At 48.1% G+C, this 20,987-nt stretch overlaps 1 protein-coding gene across 1 annotated transcript in view; it reads right to left on the bottom strand.

Annotated features, from left to right (window-relative positions):
* Positions 1-416: 416 nt before the first annotated feature.
* CFAP45 (cilia and flagella associated protein 45) overlaps positions 417-20,987 on the bottom strand; it is a 26,201-nt gene continuing 5,630 nt past the window's right edge. Inside the window, exons 2-12 of the mRNA XM_014848323.3 lie at positions 19,954-20,079; positions 17,878-18,014; positions 15,815-15,959; positions 15,301-15,471; positions 13,957-14,135; positions 11,999-12,128; positions 8,031-8,177; positions 5,447-5,560; positions 4,685-4,878; positions 1,011-1,235; positions 417-623 (exon numbers count right to left, since the gene is read on the bottom strand). Coding sequence (XP_014703809.1) covers positions 545-623; positions 1,011-1,235; positions 4,685-4,878; positions 5,447-5,560; positions 8,031-8,177; positions 11,999-12,128; positions 13,957-14,135; positions 15,301-15,471; positions 15,815-15,959; positions 17,878-18,014; positions 19,954-20,079 — 1,647 coding nt within the window. The 3' untranslated portion in view covers positions 417-544. The remainder of the gene's footprint in view (positions 624-1,010; positions 1,236-4,684; positions 4,879-5,446; positions 5,561-8,030; positions 8,178-11,998; positions 12,129-13,956; positions 14,136-15,300; positions 15,472-15,814; positions 15,960-17,877; positions 18,015-19,953; positions 20,080-20,987) is intronic.

Genomic DNA, 20,987 nt, shown 5'->3' on the forward strand with positions numbered 1-20,987 from the left:
GGTTCAAACACCACCCTTTCCACATCTGGGGTCTGAGTCATAGGCATGAGTATGCCATGGGCAACCCCAGTACCTCCTTCCCCAGCTAAGCCCAGCCGTTGTCCCAGCACCCCCTGAGAGTATCTCTAGCTCCTTGTCCTGAAATGCCTCTGAACTGGGTGTAGAGTGTGGAGTAGGGGCAGAGACAAGACTGGCTGAAAGTGGACATGATGACAGCATCCCAGAGGGTCACAGAAAGGCCAGGAAACACCAGGACAAGGGGACCGCCTAGCTTAGGAGGGATGATCATGAGAGAGCACCCTCCCATTCTCTGCCCCTGAGCATCACTCACCCATAGCCCAAGTCTCCTGTAATCTATTTTGCTCCACGCTCAGTACCCTGTAGCAGCCACTCCCCACGTCAAGAAAGCGAGGCTGTTCCTTAAAGAAGTAGAATAGATTTAATCTGTAACTCTGAAATGTCTAGGTTAGCAGCAGTTATGGATACCCAGAGACTGGGCGGAATCTGTCTCATGAAGGCATCCCGAGGGACACACAGGCAGCCCTCAGTTCACAGAGGTGGCTGGCAGGATGTTAGCTTTGCGCTCAGCTTCAATGCAGTACTTCTCAGGAAGGCCGGTGGCTCTGCAGGGGAAAAACAGGGCAGGCGTAAGGGGAAGGGTGGGACCAGAGAGGAGGCAGCAGGAAGCAGGCTCTGGGCAGCGTTTACAGAAACCGGGAGCGTGCAGTCCCAGCCCTGCTTCCACAATCCACCCCGCAAACACATTCCCGTCAAGGCTCCAGCATCCTGCCAAGGAGTGCCCAGAGAGCCAGGATGTCCCAGTCCCAGAACTTTCTGCTAGAGTCCCCTTCAGACAGCAACAGCCCCGTTTGAGCTTCCGGTCAGAAGGGGCCTTCCCTGAGCGCCTCTGTCCTGGCCCGTTCATTCCCTGAATGCCACGCTTTCCAGCCTGCCATACCATCTCTTTGGGGGAGGGGTGAGGAGCTGGGGAGGAAGGGATGCCAGCGCACCTCAGCTCTTCCAGCTTTTTCTTTTTGATGTTATCAATGCGCTCACGCCGCTTCTGAGCCTCCTCTTTGAGGCGCCGGCCCTCCTCGAAGGTGGCGATCCGGTCCTGCACCTGCTTCTGCTGGTTCTCGCGCACCTGGCGCCGGAGCTCGTTGGCGTGCTGTAAGCGCCCCGTCGCCTTCTTCTCCTCCTCCAGCCTCTCTTTTTCAATCTGCTCTCTCTGAGCCCTGGAGGATGGACACAGGTTGTCGAGTGGGCTAGGCTGAGCCGGCCCAGCTGAGGAAACGCAGCGGGGGAGCTTCTTGGGGGGTCTTCTCCGGTGGACGTGCCTCAGAGACCACACTCTGGCCCTCATCTTCTGTGGCTCAGAGATCAGCCCCAAAGGCTGCCTCTGCGCATGCTCCCCCTTCCCACCAGACAGGACTGACTTCGGGGGATGTAACTGTACATCATGGACATGCTTAGAAGGGCCCTATGTTCGGTTTAATGCTCTGCTGTCATTGTTTTGAAATTCTTAATAATTTGTGAACAAGGGGCCCCACATTCTCATTTTTCGCTGGGCCCTCCAAGTAGCTGGCTCTACACCCAGGGTTTCACCCACTGGAAGCTACTGTTCCTACTTTCTTATAACAATGCATAACTCCTCTCCAGCTTGTTCTAAGATATCTTTCTTTCTCTCTCTCTTTCTTCCTTCCCACTAACGATAATAATGACATTAACAAAACCAACAAAGGGGATGCTTAGGAAGTTAAAAGAAGTGGTAAAATCTGTAGTGCTAGCTGGCTCTCCTTAGTTGCTGGAAGAAGGAAGGAACTCAGCCTGATATCTCCTAGTTCTCTTATTGATCCAGTTCTCCAAATTCCTCTTAGGAGCCTCTTCCACAAGAATACTTCATGGACCCTGACATCACGGGGAAATGGCTAATGCAGACCAGATAGACTCAGAAAAACTTACATGAAATGTATTCACATCTCAGAGGAAGTGCAGTCAGAGGCCAACTTGAGCTAACATCTTATTTCTTTTCAATGCAATCAAAAACAAAATGTAAAATCATCTTAGGCAGGGACCTCTCACCTGCTCTCTTTCCCAGGGTCATTCGTAACCCAACAAAGGTGCTGAAAGCACCACTTCCCTTACTCATTTCCCTCCAGCCGTCTTCCAGGATCCACCATCCATGGGGGATTCCTTCAGCTCCCAGCAACTCTTTCACACCATGCAAACACTTCCAAAACTTCTACACCTGCTACAGAGCCTTCCCAGTTTATCAGAAGAGAACTGCTGGCTCCCTTGCCGTCTGTATTTAGACACCAAATCCCCACTGCTCAGACACGTCTCTGGTAGCAGGAAGACTCTCCTCTTCCCCTTGCCATTATTTTCCTATATAGAGAACAGTTTTCTATTGTTTCACATTACATGAAACAGAGTGGAAACAGGGGACCTGTCAGTGTCACTAGAGAGCCCCTGGGGTGACAGGCAGTTGAAAATCCGAATGGGAAAGAGCCTGGTCATTTCATAGGGTTAGGGCAGTGATCATGGAGCCTGGCTGCATTACCACCACCTGGGAGTTTTCAAAAACTACTGATGCCTGGGCCTCACCCCAGACCAGTTAAATCAGATCTGTGGAGGTGGAGCCTGGGCATCAGTACATTCTGAAAGCTCCCAGGCACTTCTAAGAACCAGTAGGTAGGGTAGAGGTAGGGTAGGTGAGCTATCTCTGCTTAGTCAGCAGGCTGAGAGTTAAAGGCATCCCTCTGTCCGGAATCAGGAAGTCCATATATAGGCCATAGAGGAGGCCATGCTTTTTTTTTTGTTTTTTTGAGGAAGATTAGCCCTGAGCTAATATCTGCCACCAATCCTCCTCTTTTTGATGAGGAAGACTGGCCCTGAGCCAATATCCATGCCCATCTTCCTCTGCTTTATATTGGGACACCTACCACAGCATGGCTTTCCAAGCGGTGCCATGTCCACACCTGGGATCCGAACTGTAGAACCCCGGGCAGCCGAAACAGAACGTACGAACTTAACCACTGCGCCACCGGGCCGGCCCAAGGAGGACATGCTTTTGAAGTAGGAAAAGCCGAATTGCTGGCTATGGCAGAGACACTCCTAGAACTTGAAGACACCCACCATGGTAGTCACGTGGCCATGGAGACACTAGGTCTAGATGTTAACCTAGAATGATGGGTGAAGTTGAACTTCTCCAAAAGGCTGGTCCAGCTTTAATAACTGACTAGTATGTATGCTTCAGGCAAGCAACGCAGAGACAAATGGGTCAATGACAAAAGTAGGACCTTAATTTCCTTGCATTAACACTTATTAGTGCCTGCTAAAGGCAACACAGAGGTCCAGGGGCATAGAGGCAAGGGAGGGAAGACATCTGAAAGGCAGTCCAGAGCCCAGGGGCAGAATCTTTGGGACCATTAAGGAAGCTGCCTTCTTCACCAGCTATCCAGAGACTATGGCATGACCCTTGAGGGCAGGGAAAGCTATAGAGCCAAAGGGCATTGCAGCCAGTGGGGACAGGCTGGGGCCGAGAGTCCAATAAAAGACCAGGAACCTGGTTCTGGCAAGGACAGAGATTCCTACAGATCTGCTCTGCCTCTGGCCAGGGGCCCAGGGGTCTGGTCTGGCATGCAACTGGGCAGTACTAAGAAGAAGGACCTGGAGCACATAGACCAAGAAAGCTGGCTGGGCTGCACCACTCAATCTCTACTTATCTGAGCATAACTTCTGTAATTTTTTATCTTCCCCCACTCCCTGCCAATTCTAATTTTGTTTGGTCTGCTTCCTTTTGAAAAATTCTGATCTTTTAGCATCTGAACCAGAGCAAGAAGGGATTCATTCCAGGTCAGGCCAGAACAGTTCGAGCCAGGAGAACACCTCGGGGGCCAGGTCTGGTGGTGGCAGAACTGACTGGTAGGAAGCAGAGCAGCTGTGACTGCCAGCTGCTTTGGGGGTACAGGAGGAGGGGGGCAGGGATAGTGAGAGATGTGAACGCTTAGTTCCCACGTAGGTGTTGGATCCCACTTAGGTGTTAGGTGATCACTGAGCCAACAGAGAGAACAAAAATAAAAGGATAAAGAGCGGGCAAGGCAGGAAAGATGGATAAACACAGGTGAGGTCCATCAAACTGTGAGTCTCTAACATCCTTCCTACATGAACGGGCCAGGACAGTGTTTCCTTCATCTCTAATATCCCCCATAGCGTCCAGCACAGAGCCTTGAATTTACGTCAAATAGATGGCTAAGACCTCCCGTAAAGCCCCGCTCCAATGACTCATAGCCCTTAGCGTTTGAAGTTCTTCTTTCCATCTCTCCTCCACCTCTCCTGCTGCAGTTTCATCCTTCACTTGCAGGGAGACATGGAGGTGGGTGAGGGCAGAGGAACCAGATTTATACGTCTACTTACACTTTTGATGCTCGCATAAATAATCCCAATAATCCCCAACTCCTTAAACACTTCCAGTTGCTGTTTTCCAATTCTCTAATCATAAAATTCTTGGCTCAACTGTCTTTGAAATATTTCAACTATCCATCTAGTTACAACGACCCCACCAACCCAGTCAAGATGGATGCTCATTTACCTGTGGACACGCCGGAACGCTCCTCTCTACCCAATACAAACCAGCCCTGCCACAGTACCAGGAAAGGAAGCCAAGGTTCCCAGCCCTTCCTACCGAAGAATCCTCTCGAACTCATCTCGGTCCCGTTGCACCTGAACAGCCAGAGTGTGCTCCTTGAAAGCCACCTGTTCCAGCCGACTTTTCCGCAGTCTGGCCTCTGTTTCCACCTTCTTCTGTGCATTTTCCTTTTCCTTTCTGCGCCACTCTCTGTCTGCAACCTCCTGGTTGCGCTTAGCCCGCAAGGCATCCTGGGAAAGGAAAGGATGGGGAGACCAGTGAGGGTGCAAAATAACCTCAGATACCAACCAGGTGCCCTTAGGGAGACACCTACTTAGACTCAGACACAGCCTGCTTTGAGAAGCTCCACGAATTTCTCTAGCAGCAAGGTTCTTCTGGGAAGGAGTCAATGGAATCCTATCATATAACTTTCAGGTCAGAAGATGCCCTGAGGGGTCATCTTGTCCTTTCACCTCACTCATCCCAGTTCTTTCCCTAAACCTCAAACACCTCCAGGCTATCTTGCATCGCTTCTAATTTTAAAAACTGCTAATGACACAGGTTCTTCCGGTGACGCATTTCAATGGTTAGGTAAGGTTGAAAGTTCTTTATGTAGCAGCCGAAAGCTTTCTCTTGAACCTCAGTCCTTGCTGCCGTGAGCACTGGGAGCAGGCCCACCCCCTCATTCTCAGACTACTGAAGTCTAGATAACTTGTGTCCTCTCTTCCCTATCTCCACCTGTGAGGCCATTTTACAGGCTGTCAAAGGACTAGTTAAGGGGGTGGAAGAGGCCAAGGGAAGTGGAGACTAAACAGGTACCTGCTCTGCCTGGTAATCCTGGGCCTTCTCCTGCATGGCCCTCAGGCGGGCTATCTCCTTCTCCTTCTCCCTCCGGATTCTCTCCTGCTCAGCCTCAAACTCTGCTTCTCGAGCCTGCCAGGAAGAAAAGGACTTGAATAGCTCCCATTGCCCCAGGCTTGCAGAGAGAAACCAAGCCCCCACAACAGTCTCTCGTTACCCCCTTCCTGACTCCTTTTAAGCTAGGGCAAAAGGACTCACAATGCATGGACATCAAACCAATTAGCATTTGTAAAATGCTTGTTTACAAAATGCTTTCTCCTGCATTATCCCAGAGGGTCCCCCAACATCTCATGAGATAGATATTATAGATGAGGAAACTCATGTTCATGGAGATCAAGGGTCCTGCCCAAGACTGCACAGCTCATAAACTGCCAAACTGGATTGGAATGCAGGCATCCTGAGCCCAGCCTTCACGCTCCTCCCACTACCTCACAATTTCCAAGTGGCAAGGCCACTGGGCCAAGTTTCTAGAAGTAAGAACTGTGGCTTCCTGCCCGGCCTGTAAAGTGCAGCAGGTGGAGGTTATCTTATTAGTCCCTGGGCAAATGGCCAACCATGCTTTAGGCAGTCCCAGAGTAGTCAGCAGATCCCTAAGGAGTGAACCATCAAAATTAGCTCCCTTTGCTAATTTTGTTCTTTCTCTGAACAAATCTCTAAAAATTTCCCAACTATCATACTTGGGCTATCATAAGACTAATGGCTCAGGTTGGGTGGAAATGTGATCTCCCCATAAAGAACGTTCCTTAGGCCTCGTCCCACCTGCCCAGACTTCTGTGCAGCCCAGTGAGTTGACTGCTTGCAAGCTGTGCACAGCTGACTGGGTGTCAAGCCGGTCTCTCTGTTCCACCTTGCCCTAGATGTAGGGCAGGGAACTCTGGAGGCTTCCACAACCCATCTCTGCCTTTAGCTCTAAAAGGGCAGTGCGTGTGCTGGCCCTCCCCTCCCCCACAAGAACAGAGACCACTCTGAGGTCAGGGAAGGACTTGAATATATCTGGATACTTACAGTGGGCTGTGGGCATGCCCAAGTGCCTGATCTCTTTGCCAGTCTCCAGCCTCTCCTAGTTCCTCCCACCAATGACCTTTCCATGTATGAAGACAAGACATATTCCTCTCCTGCTCAGAAATCTATATTGTGATTTTCTCATCATTCCATGCTTCCAGCTCTGCTCAAGTCCCAAGGCATCCCCAACAACTGCTCTCAGCTTTCCGTATCACCATCTCGATTCTTATCATGACCACCCCAGACTCCATGCTGTAGCCAGCAAACCTGTTCAACAACTCCTACACATGACTGGCTTATCATCACCACCTTCACCCATTCAGGGAAATAGTGGTGGAGTTCCATATGATGTAGAAAGCATTATTCTAGGTACCTTCAGCCTAGTCTGATACTGGACTTACACTGAAGGCTTCAGGATATTTTGAATCAGTCAATGACTAGGTTCACAAGGTTGCTGTAACAATGAAATGAGACAACACACATAAAGCACTTAGTACAGAGCCTATACACAGACTAAGTGCTCCATAAATGGTAGTTGTGTGATCATTACTATGCACGAACCATCTCTGTCCCTAGTCTTGCGTTCTCACTCTGTTGCCTGCATCTCCCTGGCATCCAATAAGAAAGCTAAAGCCAATACGAAGCTTCGCTGAGCTTTATTTTCTGTGGTTTGCATTCGGAGTATATAGGTATATCAGATACGCCTTTGCAGATTATACCCACACCTGCCCATCATTAAGAACCACTACGGTAGAGAAGTATGATGTGCTATCATCATGGAACCTCCAAACTAGCGGGGGAGACAGGACCAACACATGAAGAATTGAACAGCCTTCCTGCCACCTTGAGTCCTGCCTTCTCTTTTTACATAAATCCATGTTCATGCCATATAAACTATGCTAAGAAGCTTTCTTTTACCCTTCACTCCTCACAGACCCCAATCATTCCACTACTCAGTTTTGCCCCAGAATAATGAGTGCACACATTCATGAGCTGCATCTCCCTGTAACTGTTTGCAGGTATTGCTCTCTGGACCATGATGGATTTGTTCTTATAGGTTCTATGGGGGGGAGGGGGGGCGGGCAAGGAGAGAAGGCTCTATTTTCTGAGCTAGCACCCAATACAGGATGCCCAATATAAGAATTTTCACAAGAAATGTACGGGGCAGCTGACTTGTGATTACTGGGGATATAATTATCCACATCATGAGGAATCCACGAAAACTTAACTTCCACCAGTAGTTTTAATTTTCTTTCCAGCCTGCACCTGACCCTCATCCCAACTTCTAATCAGAGGTGTTAACAAGGACAATAACACCTTAATTTGGGTGTCCTTTCCAGGCTACTCTCTGTTAATGAACAAGTGGACTAGCCAAGATGAAGAGAAAAAGAAGTAAGGCCCTTGAACTGAGGGCATGAATTTTAGAATGAAGACATGGAACCTTGTGTTGGAGTTCCCTTAGCTCTCAGGCCTGCCTTTGCCTGTGACAGACATTCCATTCCTGCTCAGAAGTCCCAGGCATCAGAAACCAAGTCCCTACCATCTTCTTCTTGGTGAACTCCATCACCATCTGGTCTGCTAGCTTCTCCTGAGCCAGCAGCTCTGCTTTCTGTTTCTGGTTTTCGTCATTGATACGCTTAATCTCAGCTTGCATCTTCAGTTTTTGCTGGTGCCTCCGTTCCATGTCCTGCCAGCAAAAGGAAGAGAGCCTCAGAGTAGAAGGCGACAAGAGCAAAAGATACTGGCACAAAAGGACAGAGAGACACAGGGAGGAGCAGGGAGGAAATTCACTGTCTGTGGTCTAGCTTCCATTACCATCCTTTCTTACAGCTGTCCTTTCAAGAGTCGTCGATGACATACTCCAGCCAAATGGCCTCTTTGTAGTCTTCATCCAACTAGACTTTGTGGCAGCTCCTGACACTGTGGATCTCTATATGCTCTCAGGAAGTGGAGGCTCTTAAAATTCTCCTCAGTGTCTCCCACATGTCGTGCCAAATCCTCTCCTTTGTTCATGTGTGTTCCACCTGCCTTCAATTTCCTTCTCCTAAAACCCAAACTTTTGGTCTCTATTAAATGGTGATGATTAAAATAATAAGTGTTGCCCTAATTGAGTACTTTCTATTCATTGGACACTTTATATAGCCTATCTCTAACACCCAAATCCCTCCCAAACTCTGAAATATAGGCCTTGTTATCTCTCTCATGCAAAGAAACTGAGACCCTGAGTTTAAGTGACGTCCCAGGCCACACAGCCAATTAACTCAAGAGCTAGAATTTTGAAACCCAGTCTGTCTAAAGTTCCAGTCTTTGGAAATGTTACTCAATTGCCTCAACTTTCAATTCTCCCTTAATTTCTGAATTCCCTCTGTACTTGAGATGGTGCCACATCTCCTGGGATTTGATTACACACTGCCTTGTAGGTCCCCATTCATTTCCTATGCGCTCATTCTGTCCCAGCTAGAGGACAGGGGCCGTGTGTCACACTTCCTCTCTTCCCAACAACATGTAACCCAATGTAAAGAAAATAGGAAATACTCAATAAACTATTGCTAATTGAGGCAGGGGAGCAGGGACCAAAGTGAGTGGCATGTGAGAAAGAGAAAAGAAAATCTTAGACACAGAGAAACACAATGAGCAACGGAAATCAGAGTACCAATGTGACCCTGAAACACAAGATCCCTTCCAAGGAAGGAGCTTCTGCCTTTCCCAGCCCCTAAGCCTTTGAAAGCTCCCAATGATCAGAACACTTCTGAGCCAGAGCACATTCTCAGGTCCCAACATGGAGGGGCATTGGAATTTTGTACAGCTGGCTTACCTACACCTTCGGATCAAACTCAGGCTCCTGGCTTCAAACTCTTCTCCCCATCAACTCACCTCACCTCCCACGCTGTTTCCGGCTCCCTCTATTTCTTCAAAAACTAAATTCCTCCCTGGCCTTCTAGCTCCTCCTCAACCCAGCTTCTGCCCTGACTCACTCAAGGCAACTCTGCTGGGCCTCCCCCAGCTTGGCTCAACTGCCAAGTTCAGGGCTCCTTCCTCCAAGAAGGCTTCTGAACCAGATCACTGTCTGCCTTTTGCCAGGTCCACGAGGTGCCTGAGTCAGGCTGCCAGCATTCCCTCACTCTCGGTACATACCTCTTGCTCACTCCACCCTTCCCCTTCTGCCACTTCAACTCTCACATTCTTTTGCCCCCTTCTCCCTTTCTTCCTTCCTTTCTACCTTCCTCCCACCAATTTTAGGCCTGCCATTGGTAACCTAGGCATTATTTAATCTCATTGACCATCAAAGGTAGAAAAGCTACTGACCTCTAATCTATCTAATCTATCTAATCTAATCCATACCTCTAATCTATAATCTATGACTTATAGATTATAATCTATAAGATTATAGATTTATATATAATATTATAAATTTATAATATTATATTATAATAGACTATATTAGTCTATTAGACTTAGACTATAATATTATAGACTTACAATATATGATTTATAGATTATAATCTATATATATCTATAACATATACAATCATGTATTAATTTACTTACTTCTTTGCCTATTTACTCACTCTTTGGTCTGTTGTTTTTGTTGGTTCTGTTCATTCTAAGAAACCAAAGGATTTTCCCTGCTTCTTGTCTTTGAAGCCATTCCAAAGCAACCCCCAATAAACCCCCTTCCCTCTTCTCCATCTTGTTAGCAAGGTGGGGAAAGTGCCCTTGAACCACCCTAAGATGATAAAGCAGTTCCAAGCTGGGGAAGCACAGGTTTCTACCTTAAAATTGCCTAATAATATTTCCTGGAGACTCAGGGAGTGCCTATTAGAAGGACATCAAAGGGACAATGACACAACATCAATGTAATGGTGTTGACTCATTGAGCCCTGGAACTTTCTCAGTGAACCCACCAATTCCCACTCCCCATAATCTAGTTGGATTTTCCAGTCTTCATCTCTCACCCCTTTCCCTGTATATTTACCCCATACCTCGCCTTTCTGCCCCTTTCTCTCTCTCTCCTGAGTCAGGAACTTTGTCGGGTCTCTCTGTCTTCTTGGCCCTGTTGGTCCTCTCCTCAGGCAGTTCACAAGGCTACACGCCCCCTTGTCTTCTTTAACTATCCAGGTGATCTTCTTCCCACTCCTCACACTGCCTGTACCCTGAGAAGCCTTCATCATTATAAGGCCACCCATGAGAACCTTCAGTGCCCCCCTGTCACTCACCACCATCAAATGCACTGGGTGATGACAACACAATCTTCCATAGACATGGAGGAGGAAGAGAAAAGTAAAAGAATGTATGTTCTACAAGTTAAATGGCACCATGAGAAAAGAATCAGACAAATCCGAATGTGGGGCATTCTTCAAGGCAACTGGCCTGGATGCTTCAAAATATCAGTGTTACAAAAATAAGTGAATAAATGAGGGAACTTTTCTAGATCAAGACAGACTAAAGAGACAAGCAAATGTATGGTGTGAACCTTGATTGGATTCTCGTTTGGAAAAAAACCCTGAAAATACATTTTTGGAAAAATAGGGAAAACTTGAATGTGGATTAAACATTAAATGATATTATAGAATCACTGGATTAGATTTTTTCATGGGGGGATGTGATAATTGTATGGTTGGCACATAAGAGAATGTCTTTGTTCTTCAGAGATGCTGGCTGAAGCATTTAGTAGTAAAGTGTCAAGATATCTGCAGCTTGCTTTCAAATAGTTTAACAATAACAAAACATGTATATACATCTAAAAGAGGGGAGTAACTAAGGCAGATTACCAAATTAACAAGCCTTAAATCTAGGTGAAGAATTGATGAGGTACATCTTTCAACTTGTCTATGTGTATAAAAATTGTCAAAAGTAAAAAATTGAGAGAAAAAAAGAAAAAATGCCCCCAATGCTTGTTAAGTCCCTTACTGTGCCAGGGGCTTTTGTCTATTGCAACAGATCAAATAAGGCAAAGAAAAGAAGTAATTTTTAAGTCTTCTTGGTTTCGGCAGTTATGTCGTCATTTCTTTTGCAATGGGTATGCCTAATAATTTTGTTTAGGCTAGCAGGAAAAAAAGGTCTGGCTCCTCAACACAATTAATGACATTGGAATGCTACTTTGAATGAGGTAACAGCAGGGAGCCTGGAACTAAGATACTGCTACTGTTCATCCCCAAAGTGTATAATATCCCTGGATAATTGAAAGAAGACTATAAAACATCCCTATGTTTACTTGTGCAAAGCACGCAGCCATATAATTCCTTTATGTGTCCATTCACATGAATATGTCAGTCCCGGACCCCAAGTCCCTGGGAGCAGGGACAGCATCTATCCAAAGTACTGCTCATCCCCCAGCATGGCACCATTGCCAAATAAATGTCTAATATGGCAATAAAAAGTTGATGGTGATGACGATGTGAAATGAGCATGTGCCTGACAGAAAATCAGTCCACACCATGAAACCCCAGAATCTTGGAGGATGTTGTTGTTGCTGCTGGTGGAACTTGGCATTATCTGTCCAGTTACCCTTAGATCCTCCTCTTGGAGCTGTTCCATGTACTCCAGCATCTGCTCCTTCTCCTGCTCCCGCTGTTCAGCAAGCAGCGATCGCTCTTCCTGGTTCTTTTCCATCTGTTCCACGATATGCCGTCTTCCTCTGGGAGGGAGCAGTACCACAGTGTCTTAGAAATCAAAGGTCCGTGTCTCTCTCTGCTCTAACATCCATCCAAATAACCCCCAAGATGGGAGGCATCACAGGAACAATTTGACAAGTGCCCCCCCCCAATCACTATTCTTCATGGGCCCAGACCGACGTCCCTCCCCAGAGTGTCCTAGGGGTCAGTCCTCTCTCTTCCGAGCTCCTCGTTCTGAGGCTCACCCTTCCTGAGATTCTTTTTCTTCATTTGTTTGCCCACGAGTGCACCCCACATCATAATACACCTTCTCCCTTTCAGTGTGTAAAGAGCTTCTGAAATCCTGCCACCTCCCAAGCCTTCCCAGAGTAATCACAGGGAGCTAGCTTCCCAGGCTGGCTTTGCAGGGCTTCACAGAATTAAATGCCCAAGACTTCTTCCTCCAGCAATTCTGCTATTACCCAGTGTGTCTTGTCTTCCCACCCACCGCCCCCCCCCCCCATGCCTAGTTGGTAGCTGTCTTTCTTATATCCTATCTCACATTTTAAGACTGCCAGCTGTGGGTGGACAGAGCTGAGTCTGGGGAAGTCTCTCCACTCAGCAGTGCCCTAGCTCACCAGTTAAAAGCAAAGAAACCAGATTCTCCAATCCATGTTGCTAGTGACTCCCTAAGTGTTATTGGGATGCCAATAAACTTGGAAGCATCCAGACCCCAGGATATATGAGTAAAGGCTGGGAGAATGAGAGAAGACACAAATTAGGACAGGAATCTAGAGAAAAGAGTAGGAGATTCACATTCAGAGCACTTAAATGGCTTCATGACTCCAGATGAAATCAACAGGAGTAAGAAGTAAAAGAGTTACATGGAAGCAAGTTTGGACTCAGTATAAGGACCAGCTCAAATCATAAGAGCTGCCTAATGAGGCAGAGATATTTCCTTCATTGGAGCTATTTATGCCGAAGATGAAGAGCTGCTTAGCCATTAAATAAACTTTTACTGGGAGCCTAGTATAGTCTACCTGGTACCTACTGGAAGTACAGAGATGAATGGGACAAGAGTATAGAATGCAGATGGGGAGAGAGAATTGCCATTCAATATGACACAAGGACTATTCATAGAGGCAATTCTTATATTATATGGTTGCTGTTCTAAATCTAGGACACTATGATTCTATAATTTACCTGCTCCAGGACTTGTCCTTTTCTGCAAAATGAAGAGGAATAAATTTACTCATTATAATATGTATTACATATCTACTAACGGCCAAACACTGCTACGCCCAGGAGCTACAAAATGAATAGGACAGGGACCCCGTCCTCAATGAGCACACAGTCTAGTGAGGGTCAGAGAGCCACAATGCAAGCAGTGGTGTGCCAGGTGTAAACACAATGTGACGGGGCCCAGAGAAGGGAGCCACTAGCCTGCCTGGTGAGGTGGAGGAGGTTTCTCAGAGGAGGTGACAGCGAAGCTCCACACTAAAGGAAGAGAATGCCTTTTCCAGGGGCAAAAGGAAAGAGAAGGGCATTCAAAGCAGAGGGAACAACATAAGTCATGAACTTGTGACAAGTCCTGGCATCGGGGGGGAGGGGGAAAAGCATGGTGTGGATGGCAAGAAATGGTGAGAAATGAGGCTGAATGGGGGCCAGATTGTGAAGCACCTGTTATGATCTTGGAAATAAGCTTTGAGAAGTTCTGCGGTTTTGTGAATCACTTCCTAAAGGTTTTGAGATAATAATAGATGATAATAATGACAATTTCTCCTATCCTCCCTCTTTGCAAAGCTACATGGACCTACAGATACGCGCAAATGACCTAGGGAGGGAGACACGACACCCAAACCACTTCTTTACCGGACTCTTTCTTCCCTCCTCTTCCTGTCCAGCTCCTCCTGCCTTTGAATGGATTTCTGCCGCTCCACCTCCATCATCTGATCCAGCCGCTTCTCCTCTGCCTCCAATTCTTTTTGGATCAGCTGCTTCTCCAGGATTTGAGCATCCCGGATGGCATGGCACTTGGCATTGAGGATGATCTGGGAAGTGGAAGAGAAATTGTGGCCCTAGGTCTGGGAGGAAGGCACCAAGGGGGTGTGAAAGCTGGAAGCACGGGAGAAAAGGGAGCAGAATACTATCAAGTGTGCTGGAAATGTGGATGGCTGCTCACAAGCCCAGAAAAGCAAGAGCATTTTTATATTTACCTCTCCTCTTCATATAGTTCAAATCTAAGATTTACAGGCTCCTGCTAAGTGCCAGTCCGTGCAAGGAGACGCCCAGAATAGCACCTTTCAGGGTATTGGGGCTTAGTGTCTGGGACGTCATGGATTTCTCTTCGGGAATATGATGAAAGCTACAAGCCTTCGCCTCCATAAAATTCACTTACACATAGACACACAAAACTTCCGTACCTCAGAGGTTCATGGTCCCTACCTTAGGGACCCATGAACCCCAAGTTAAGACCCCCTGTTCTACTCCTCAGGGAAACTAAAACACTTGCAGAGGCTAAGCCACTAGATTTTTAAGCTGGAAGAGCCCAACATGACACATAAGGAGATGAAAAACCGTGGGCCATCAATAAGAACTATAAAATAAAAGCTTTGGAAAATAAAAGGAGGTATAAGTAGAGAAGATTTACCTGAGAGACAGAAATTGTAGATGAAGGGGTTGGAGAGCCAGCATTTTTCATTTGGTCAAGAAATGAACCACATGCAAATGAGCAACAAAACAGAATTCAAATGAGTCTCTGGTCTCTATGCTCTCAGCTAAAGGAAGCACTTCAGGAATCAAAGAGAACCCAATTGTCTAGACCATTGTATGTGGCCAGACTTGAACTAGCAGGATAAAAATAAAAGTAATATCCTCATATTCACAAAGCCTCTCCCATATATTAGCTTATTTAATAATTCTGCTAAGTAGTTTTACCACCCTTATTTTACAAATGCAGAAAGTGAGGCTCAGGGAGGGCAAGTGACTTGCTCAAGGTCACACAGCTAGCACATGGCAGAGCCAGTCCTCCTTCTGATCAAAGCAATTTCTGTGGCAGGTGCAACTCTCCCCCGTCTCCCCACCCCACCCAAGGCCAGCCCCTCACCTTCCACCCCTCCCTGCCCCATCTCCAGCTGGAGCCAACGCCGTCCAGAGTGTGAGTAAGAGGAGACAGTGGCAGCGTCCTCAGAGCAGGGCAGAATGAAGAGTCCCCACCTTGCTCATGTCCTTGAGCTCCTCCTCCTGCTCCATCCGCAGCTTGTCGGCTCTCTGCAGGAGGTTCTGGGCCCTCTCCTTGGCTACCTCCTCCAGGTCGCTCAGCTTCTTGTTGTTCCTCCAAACCATTTCCTTCTGTTTCATGATCTTCTTGCGTGTGCTCACTGCATCCTATGGGAGAGCAGTCTGGATCACTAGGGTATTATTCCCTGTGCTCTGTGGCCTGGGCACTGGCCTGCCTACCACAGGTGACAAAATGACTTTGGCTTCACCCCATCATGCTATCAGACCCAGAAGTTTCTCAGCCTGGCTCCACCTTCACTTTCTCTTTGCCCCCCAGTGGACCCCACACCTGGTCTTCACTCTACAACATGTCTTCATTGAGGACACATTCACGCCTTGTTTCAGGGCCACCTAACTAGAGCTCCCAGTCTCGTGGGAATCTGGCCCCTTCCCAGCACATTTCTCTTCTGCCCCCAACCTGCAGAGACCAGGGCTCAGGGAAGTTAGCTACCATGATGGCTTCCTTCTCCTTCCTGAAGGCCTGCTCCCTGGCCTCCAGTTCTTCTCGGGTCAGGACGTGGGATGCCCATTTGATCCGCTCAAACTCCTCAGGGCTCATGATAAGGGATTCCCCGGAGGGATCCTTGGTGGGAACACTGACACAAGGAATGAACAAAATTAGAGGGGAGGAGGGGGAAGGCTGTCAGCACCTTGCTGCAAGCTTCTCTGTTTTACCCCCGACCCCATCATCAGCAACCCTCCAATGGGGATTCGGCCAATGGCAGAAGAGACTGCCAACTGCACTATGGGTCCACTTGGGAGAAGGGGTCCCAGGCAAGGGTGAAGTGGCATCATAGGCCAAAAAGAGACATTGTAAGGACTTTTTCTGAAATGTCCAGTATGTGTTACCTTCTCTGTACAGCGTCCGTGACCCTACCTCATGTACACATACACCAATTCCCCCCCCAGCCAGGCCAACAGCCCACCTCCTCCGCGGAGCCCCACCGAGCTCTGCTCTCACTCCCTGTGTTATGGCCAGCGGGGCAGGGTCTGTTTCCTTCGCTGGATTACAAGCTCCTTCAGGACACAGACTCTGTCTTAACCACATTGTTAGCCTTGTCTCTGGCATAGTGCTGGGCACAGAGTGAGAACTCAAAACAAAGATGCTGAATTGAACTTTAAAAATAGATTATTCCTTAAGGATGACATAAAAAGGGCACGGGGACGCCAGACAAGGTTGAAACAGATGCTAGTGAGAAACCTAAACATCCCTGTCTCTCCACCCCAGAGTGAAGCTTTGAACCCTAAATATTAATTAAAATCTCTGATCAACAACAGCTGGAGACATGTCTATAGACCTCTCTTTTCTAGCTGCACAACGCATTCAACAAACCAATATCTAATTATAATGATTATAAACAAATGACATACATTAAAGATGGATTAGGGAGTAGCAGGGGGGTGGAGGAAAGCTGCTTCTGGGTGAGGCAATTTAACAGGTACGTGGCAACAAGACGCAGATGGTCTGAGGCAGGAAGTGAATCCCCATCCAATAAAAGTAGTGGGAGGAAGGGTACAGGAGGTGGACCGAAAGAGTGAGTAGATTTGGGGCTTAGCCAAGACCTCATGGTTCACTGAGTGGTGTGGCCCAAAACAACCCGGGATCTGGAAGGACCAGGAATGATCTGAATCTGAGACAGCATCTCGTGCTGCTTTCAGCAGCCCTGACAAATAACCAGCAGCTTCACCTCCCCCGTGTTTTCAAGACTAGACCATTCCAAGAAGGAAGCCTTCCTTGGGCCCCAGGGCTGGCTGCAGGGCTGCCAACCATGGCTAGCCATTTGATACTAGGGCTCCTGGAGCTGTGTCCCAGCTCAGCTCGTGACACAGGCAGCATTTTCTGGGAATTCAAGCTTTTAGTGGGTGGAGCCAGAGTTGGGAGAATGGTTTCAGAGAATGAAGCACTAGCATGAGAGATAAACCACTGAGCGACAGTGTTGTTCGCTCCTTTCACATCGCTGAGCTAGGCCCGGACCCCACAGGAGGGGCCCAAGCAAGGGGGCAGCTCCGGCCAGGAAGCCACATTGAGCTAATCCCAAAGGAACTCAAGGGCCCTTGGGAATTTCCTCTTCTGGCCTGAGAGCCTGGGAAGCAGCCAGGGGGCTAATTAGGCATCTGATCAGTTTTCCTTTGCTTGGGATTCTTGATGCAGCCAAAAGGAAGTGACTCATTTGGACCATTCCTCTTTACCAAGTGCACTAGTAGGGGCTCAGAAAGGGCCCACTATGCACCTCCCCTCTACCAGCACTTTAGGTCCCACAGCAGCCAGAAGAAAGGGAAGAGAAAGGATCTGGAATCAAGGGCAATGGCAATAATAGACACAAGAAGTGGAGAGACAGGAGAGGCCAAGATGGAGAAGAGAAAAGAGAACCATGAAACACAAAAGGAGAAACGAATAGGAAAGCAGTGGGGACTGGACTGACAGAATGACCAGATGGGTTTCCCATCGCCCTGCTCAGGTCCTCAGCAGAAGTGCAGGCTGGGAGGAGAGGGCACCGTGCCCTGGACACTCACATGAGCTCCCGGACCATGTCCCGGGTGATGAGCTGGATGGTCTCTGGCTTGTGGTCCAAGCCCAGGGCAGTGAGAGTTTTCTGAATGGCATGCTTATCTCGGAGCAGCACGATGGGGCTGTCATTCTGGGCCAGGGGCTATGGGGTCAGGAAAGGACATCTTAGAAGCTGATCACCTCACTTTGTGCTAATCAGTCCTAAATTCAAGTGTAGCCTTCCTCTCTCCTGGGGCTTCCAAGGCATCCAGTGGCAGCAAGCCTGGCTGGGGCCCAGACCGCAGGACCCCTAAGAGTTGCTAGGGCACTGAGAGAGCAGCGTAGTGCTCTGCACTTGAACATAACTGATGTGTCCTATACTGACCGGCTCTTCTGAGAACAAGGCCACTCTGCAACTCGTGCAAATACTCCTGGATGGATAAGGGGTAAGGGCTGCTAGTGTGTTTCCATTCCTAACCTAAAACCGTGAGGAATGAAAATTTGGGGTCTCTAGGTTCTCCTCCCTCCATGATTTATGAAAAAAGAAATAATTATCTCTCTTGGACCACACCGCGGATTTGAAGCAATACAATTTGTTACAGACTCATCCAAACTATAATATTTATAATTTTTAATCCTTTCTAATGATTCATTTACTTTGATCCTCAAAAGAGCCTTATTGAGAGAGTCAGAAGTGGCTAAATGGCCTGGTGGAAACATGCTCTTAAATCTAACGTGGTGAGGAAGTCAGTGAGTTAGAATTCAACAAGAAGAATACAGATTAGATATATGATTTCTCTCAAAATTTTCTGACCGTGAAGGAGTTGGATAATAAACAAATGAAATGGCTTACTTCAGGAAAGTTTTTAACACAGGAGGGAATTTCATTTGTCGCTGATGCCACAAATCTGATCCTGAGTGGAGGCAGGGGGCGACCTCAGTGGAGGTCCTTCCTGTCCTGAGAACCTCACTTTGACAGACTGTCCCAGAGTGCTGCTGCCACCTGGTGCCCATCTCTGCTTCTAAGCGGGCACCACTTGGCCACGAAACAGGCCACTCCTGCCCCCTACTGCCGGTTGAGAGACTGCCTCACCCAGCAATAAGGCCAAAGGAACGGGGCCGGAACAGGCGTTTTCCTGGCTGCCCACTTTTGCTAAGCCACCAGGACTACTCCTGGAGAACTCAGCCATTTCCAGATCTACTTCACTTTGACTAGAAGACTCCTTGTGGACCCAAAACAAAAAAATCTCTGTAAGTGAAACTGCATTCCTTTGATTCTTTCCTCGTCAATAGGAAAACTCCTGAAGAGCGGGGATCTGCTAAATGAGAAAGATGCCTGTCTTGAACCCTCTGGAAAGCCCCTTTTGATTCACAAGGAGGATAGTGAGGAGCAGGAACAGATAACTCTCCTCTCCCCAGCCTGCCCGCCACCAGGGCTGTTCACACCACCACTGGCATCTGTCTTCTTTCTCTTTTCTCTCTTAATCTCTAGCTGCCCTTCTCTCCACGTCTCTTTTTCTTTCTTTGCCTCTCTTCCTTCTCACCTACTGAACTTCACATGCACCAAAACTACTCCAGGTAACGCTCCAGCTCTCCTTCTCTAGACTAAAGGAGTTGTCAACCTCTTAGTCTGGATGATATGTGCAAATAAAGACCTGCTCATCTTCCAAAGCAAAGTAATTGTTTTAGCTGAGCAATTGGGAGCAGTGAGGGTTTTATGTTTTACTCTGATGCTGTTCTTGAATGAGGAGCAGATACGTGGCTCAGCGTCTGCAAGCTCGGTCCAGTGGCCCTTAGACGTTTTCATCGTGGGGCGCTCACTGAGCAACTATCCAGCTCTCTACGGCTGAGCCTCCTTTTGACATCACAACAGATTTTTAAATGCTGTGCAGACGTGAGGACTGCATGGGTGGAGGAAGCCAGGTGCCCTGTTTGCATGGGCCCCACTAGATGTCAGAGCTCCACCCATCGGGTCTCAGAACTGCCTCTGTCTTCGTCTGACAGTTACCTGGGAGAGGGGGGTGACTGGCCCAGTGCTAGCTTTGTTCTGAACAACACTGCCTCCAGGTGGCAGCTACCTGGGGGGATTAGGAGAGGGTTACCTTGACACCCCCAAAGAGGCTCTCATCCACCTCAGAGCTCACAGCTTTGGTCCGATAGCGAGTCCTATTCCGCGACCTGTTGGAAGTGGTAGAAGACGAGCTCAGGACGCCAGTCGTGCTTAACGGCTGCAGGGAGAGGCAGAAAGTTTGGGTCATCAGTAGTGAGTGCCATCTGCACCCTGAGCAAGGTAAACACTTCACCAGCCCATGCTGGGAGGAGGTGGGTGGGCACGTGGAAAAGCCACTGAGGGAAAGCCCTGGGTAAAACGTAGGGGACAGCCCCCACAGACGCAGGGAGTTCTCTGGGTAGGGGCCAGGCACACTGGCTCAGCAAGAAGGAACATTCCTGTAGTCCCTGAGCTGAAGAAGGCCAAGTCATCGTGTGGTATGGAAGGAAGGAGGAGGAAATGGGGATGGCAGGAGGACAACCTCATTATCAGCCCGCTCCCAATTTCCCACAAAGAAATCCTCTTGTGAGGCCACGTGGGCTTGGCTCCCCAGAAATGTATATGTCCTCTTCACCTCCAATCTTCTCAGCCTGAGCTCCAAGCCCCCTTCCCAACTGACAGTACTATCTGACCTCCTTCATGTCTCCACAATTTCACAAGATTACAGCGGGGACCAGAGGACATTAAGCAGAGAAAGGCATCTCACCCATGGCTGGCACATGGTTGATGCCTAATAAGCTTCAGTGGATGAAGGATGAATGATTGCCAGCTACAATCAGGCAAACCGGTTCCTAATGTCTACTGCGTGCTCTTTCACTCCCCTTCAGTGTGCATTCGCTCATTTTTAACCACCCCATATCTCTGTTTGGAGAGTTCCCCATTTAATGAGTTGTGGGAGACAAGGTTCATCTCTGATTGTAGAAGCTGAAAACACCGGATATTTGCCTTCCAAGCCTGTGCAAAGGACCTAGGCTTACCCAATCAGATCACCCAAGCCTGACAATGGATAGGGAACTAGTGATGCAAGAAGGAGAACGAGGAAAACCTTCCAACAAAGGCAGTGGTGGCAGCCATACCCAGTGTCTG

The sequence above is a fragment of the Equus asinus genome, chromosome 25 (genome assembly GCF_041296235.1).
Source record: "Equus asinus isolate D_3611 breed Donkey chromosome 25, EquAss-T2T_v2, whole genome shotgun sequence".
In the NCBI taxonomy this organism is placed as follows: Eukaryota; Metazoa; Chordata; class Mammalia; order Perissodactyla; family Equidae; genus Equus; species Equus asinus.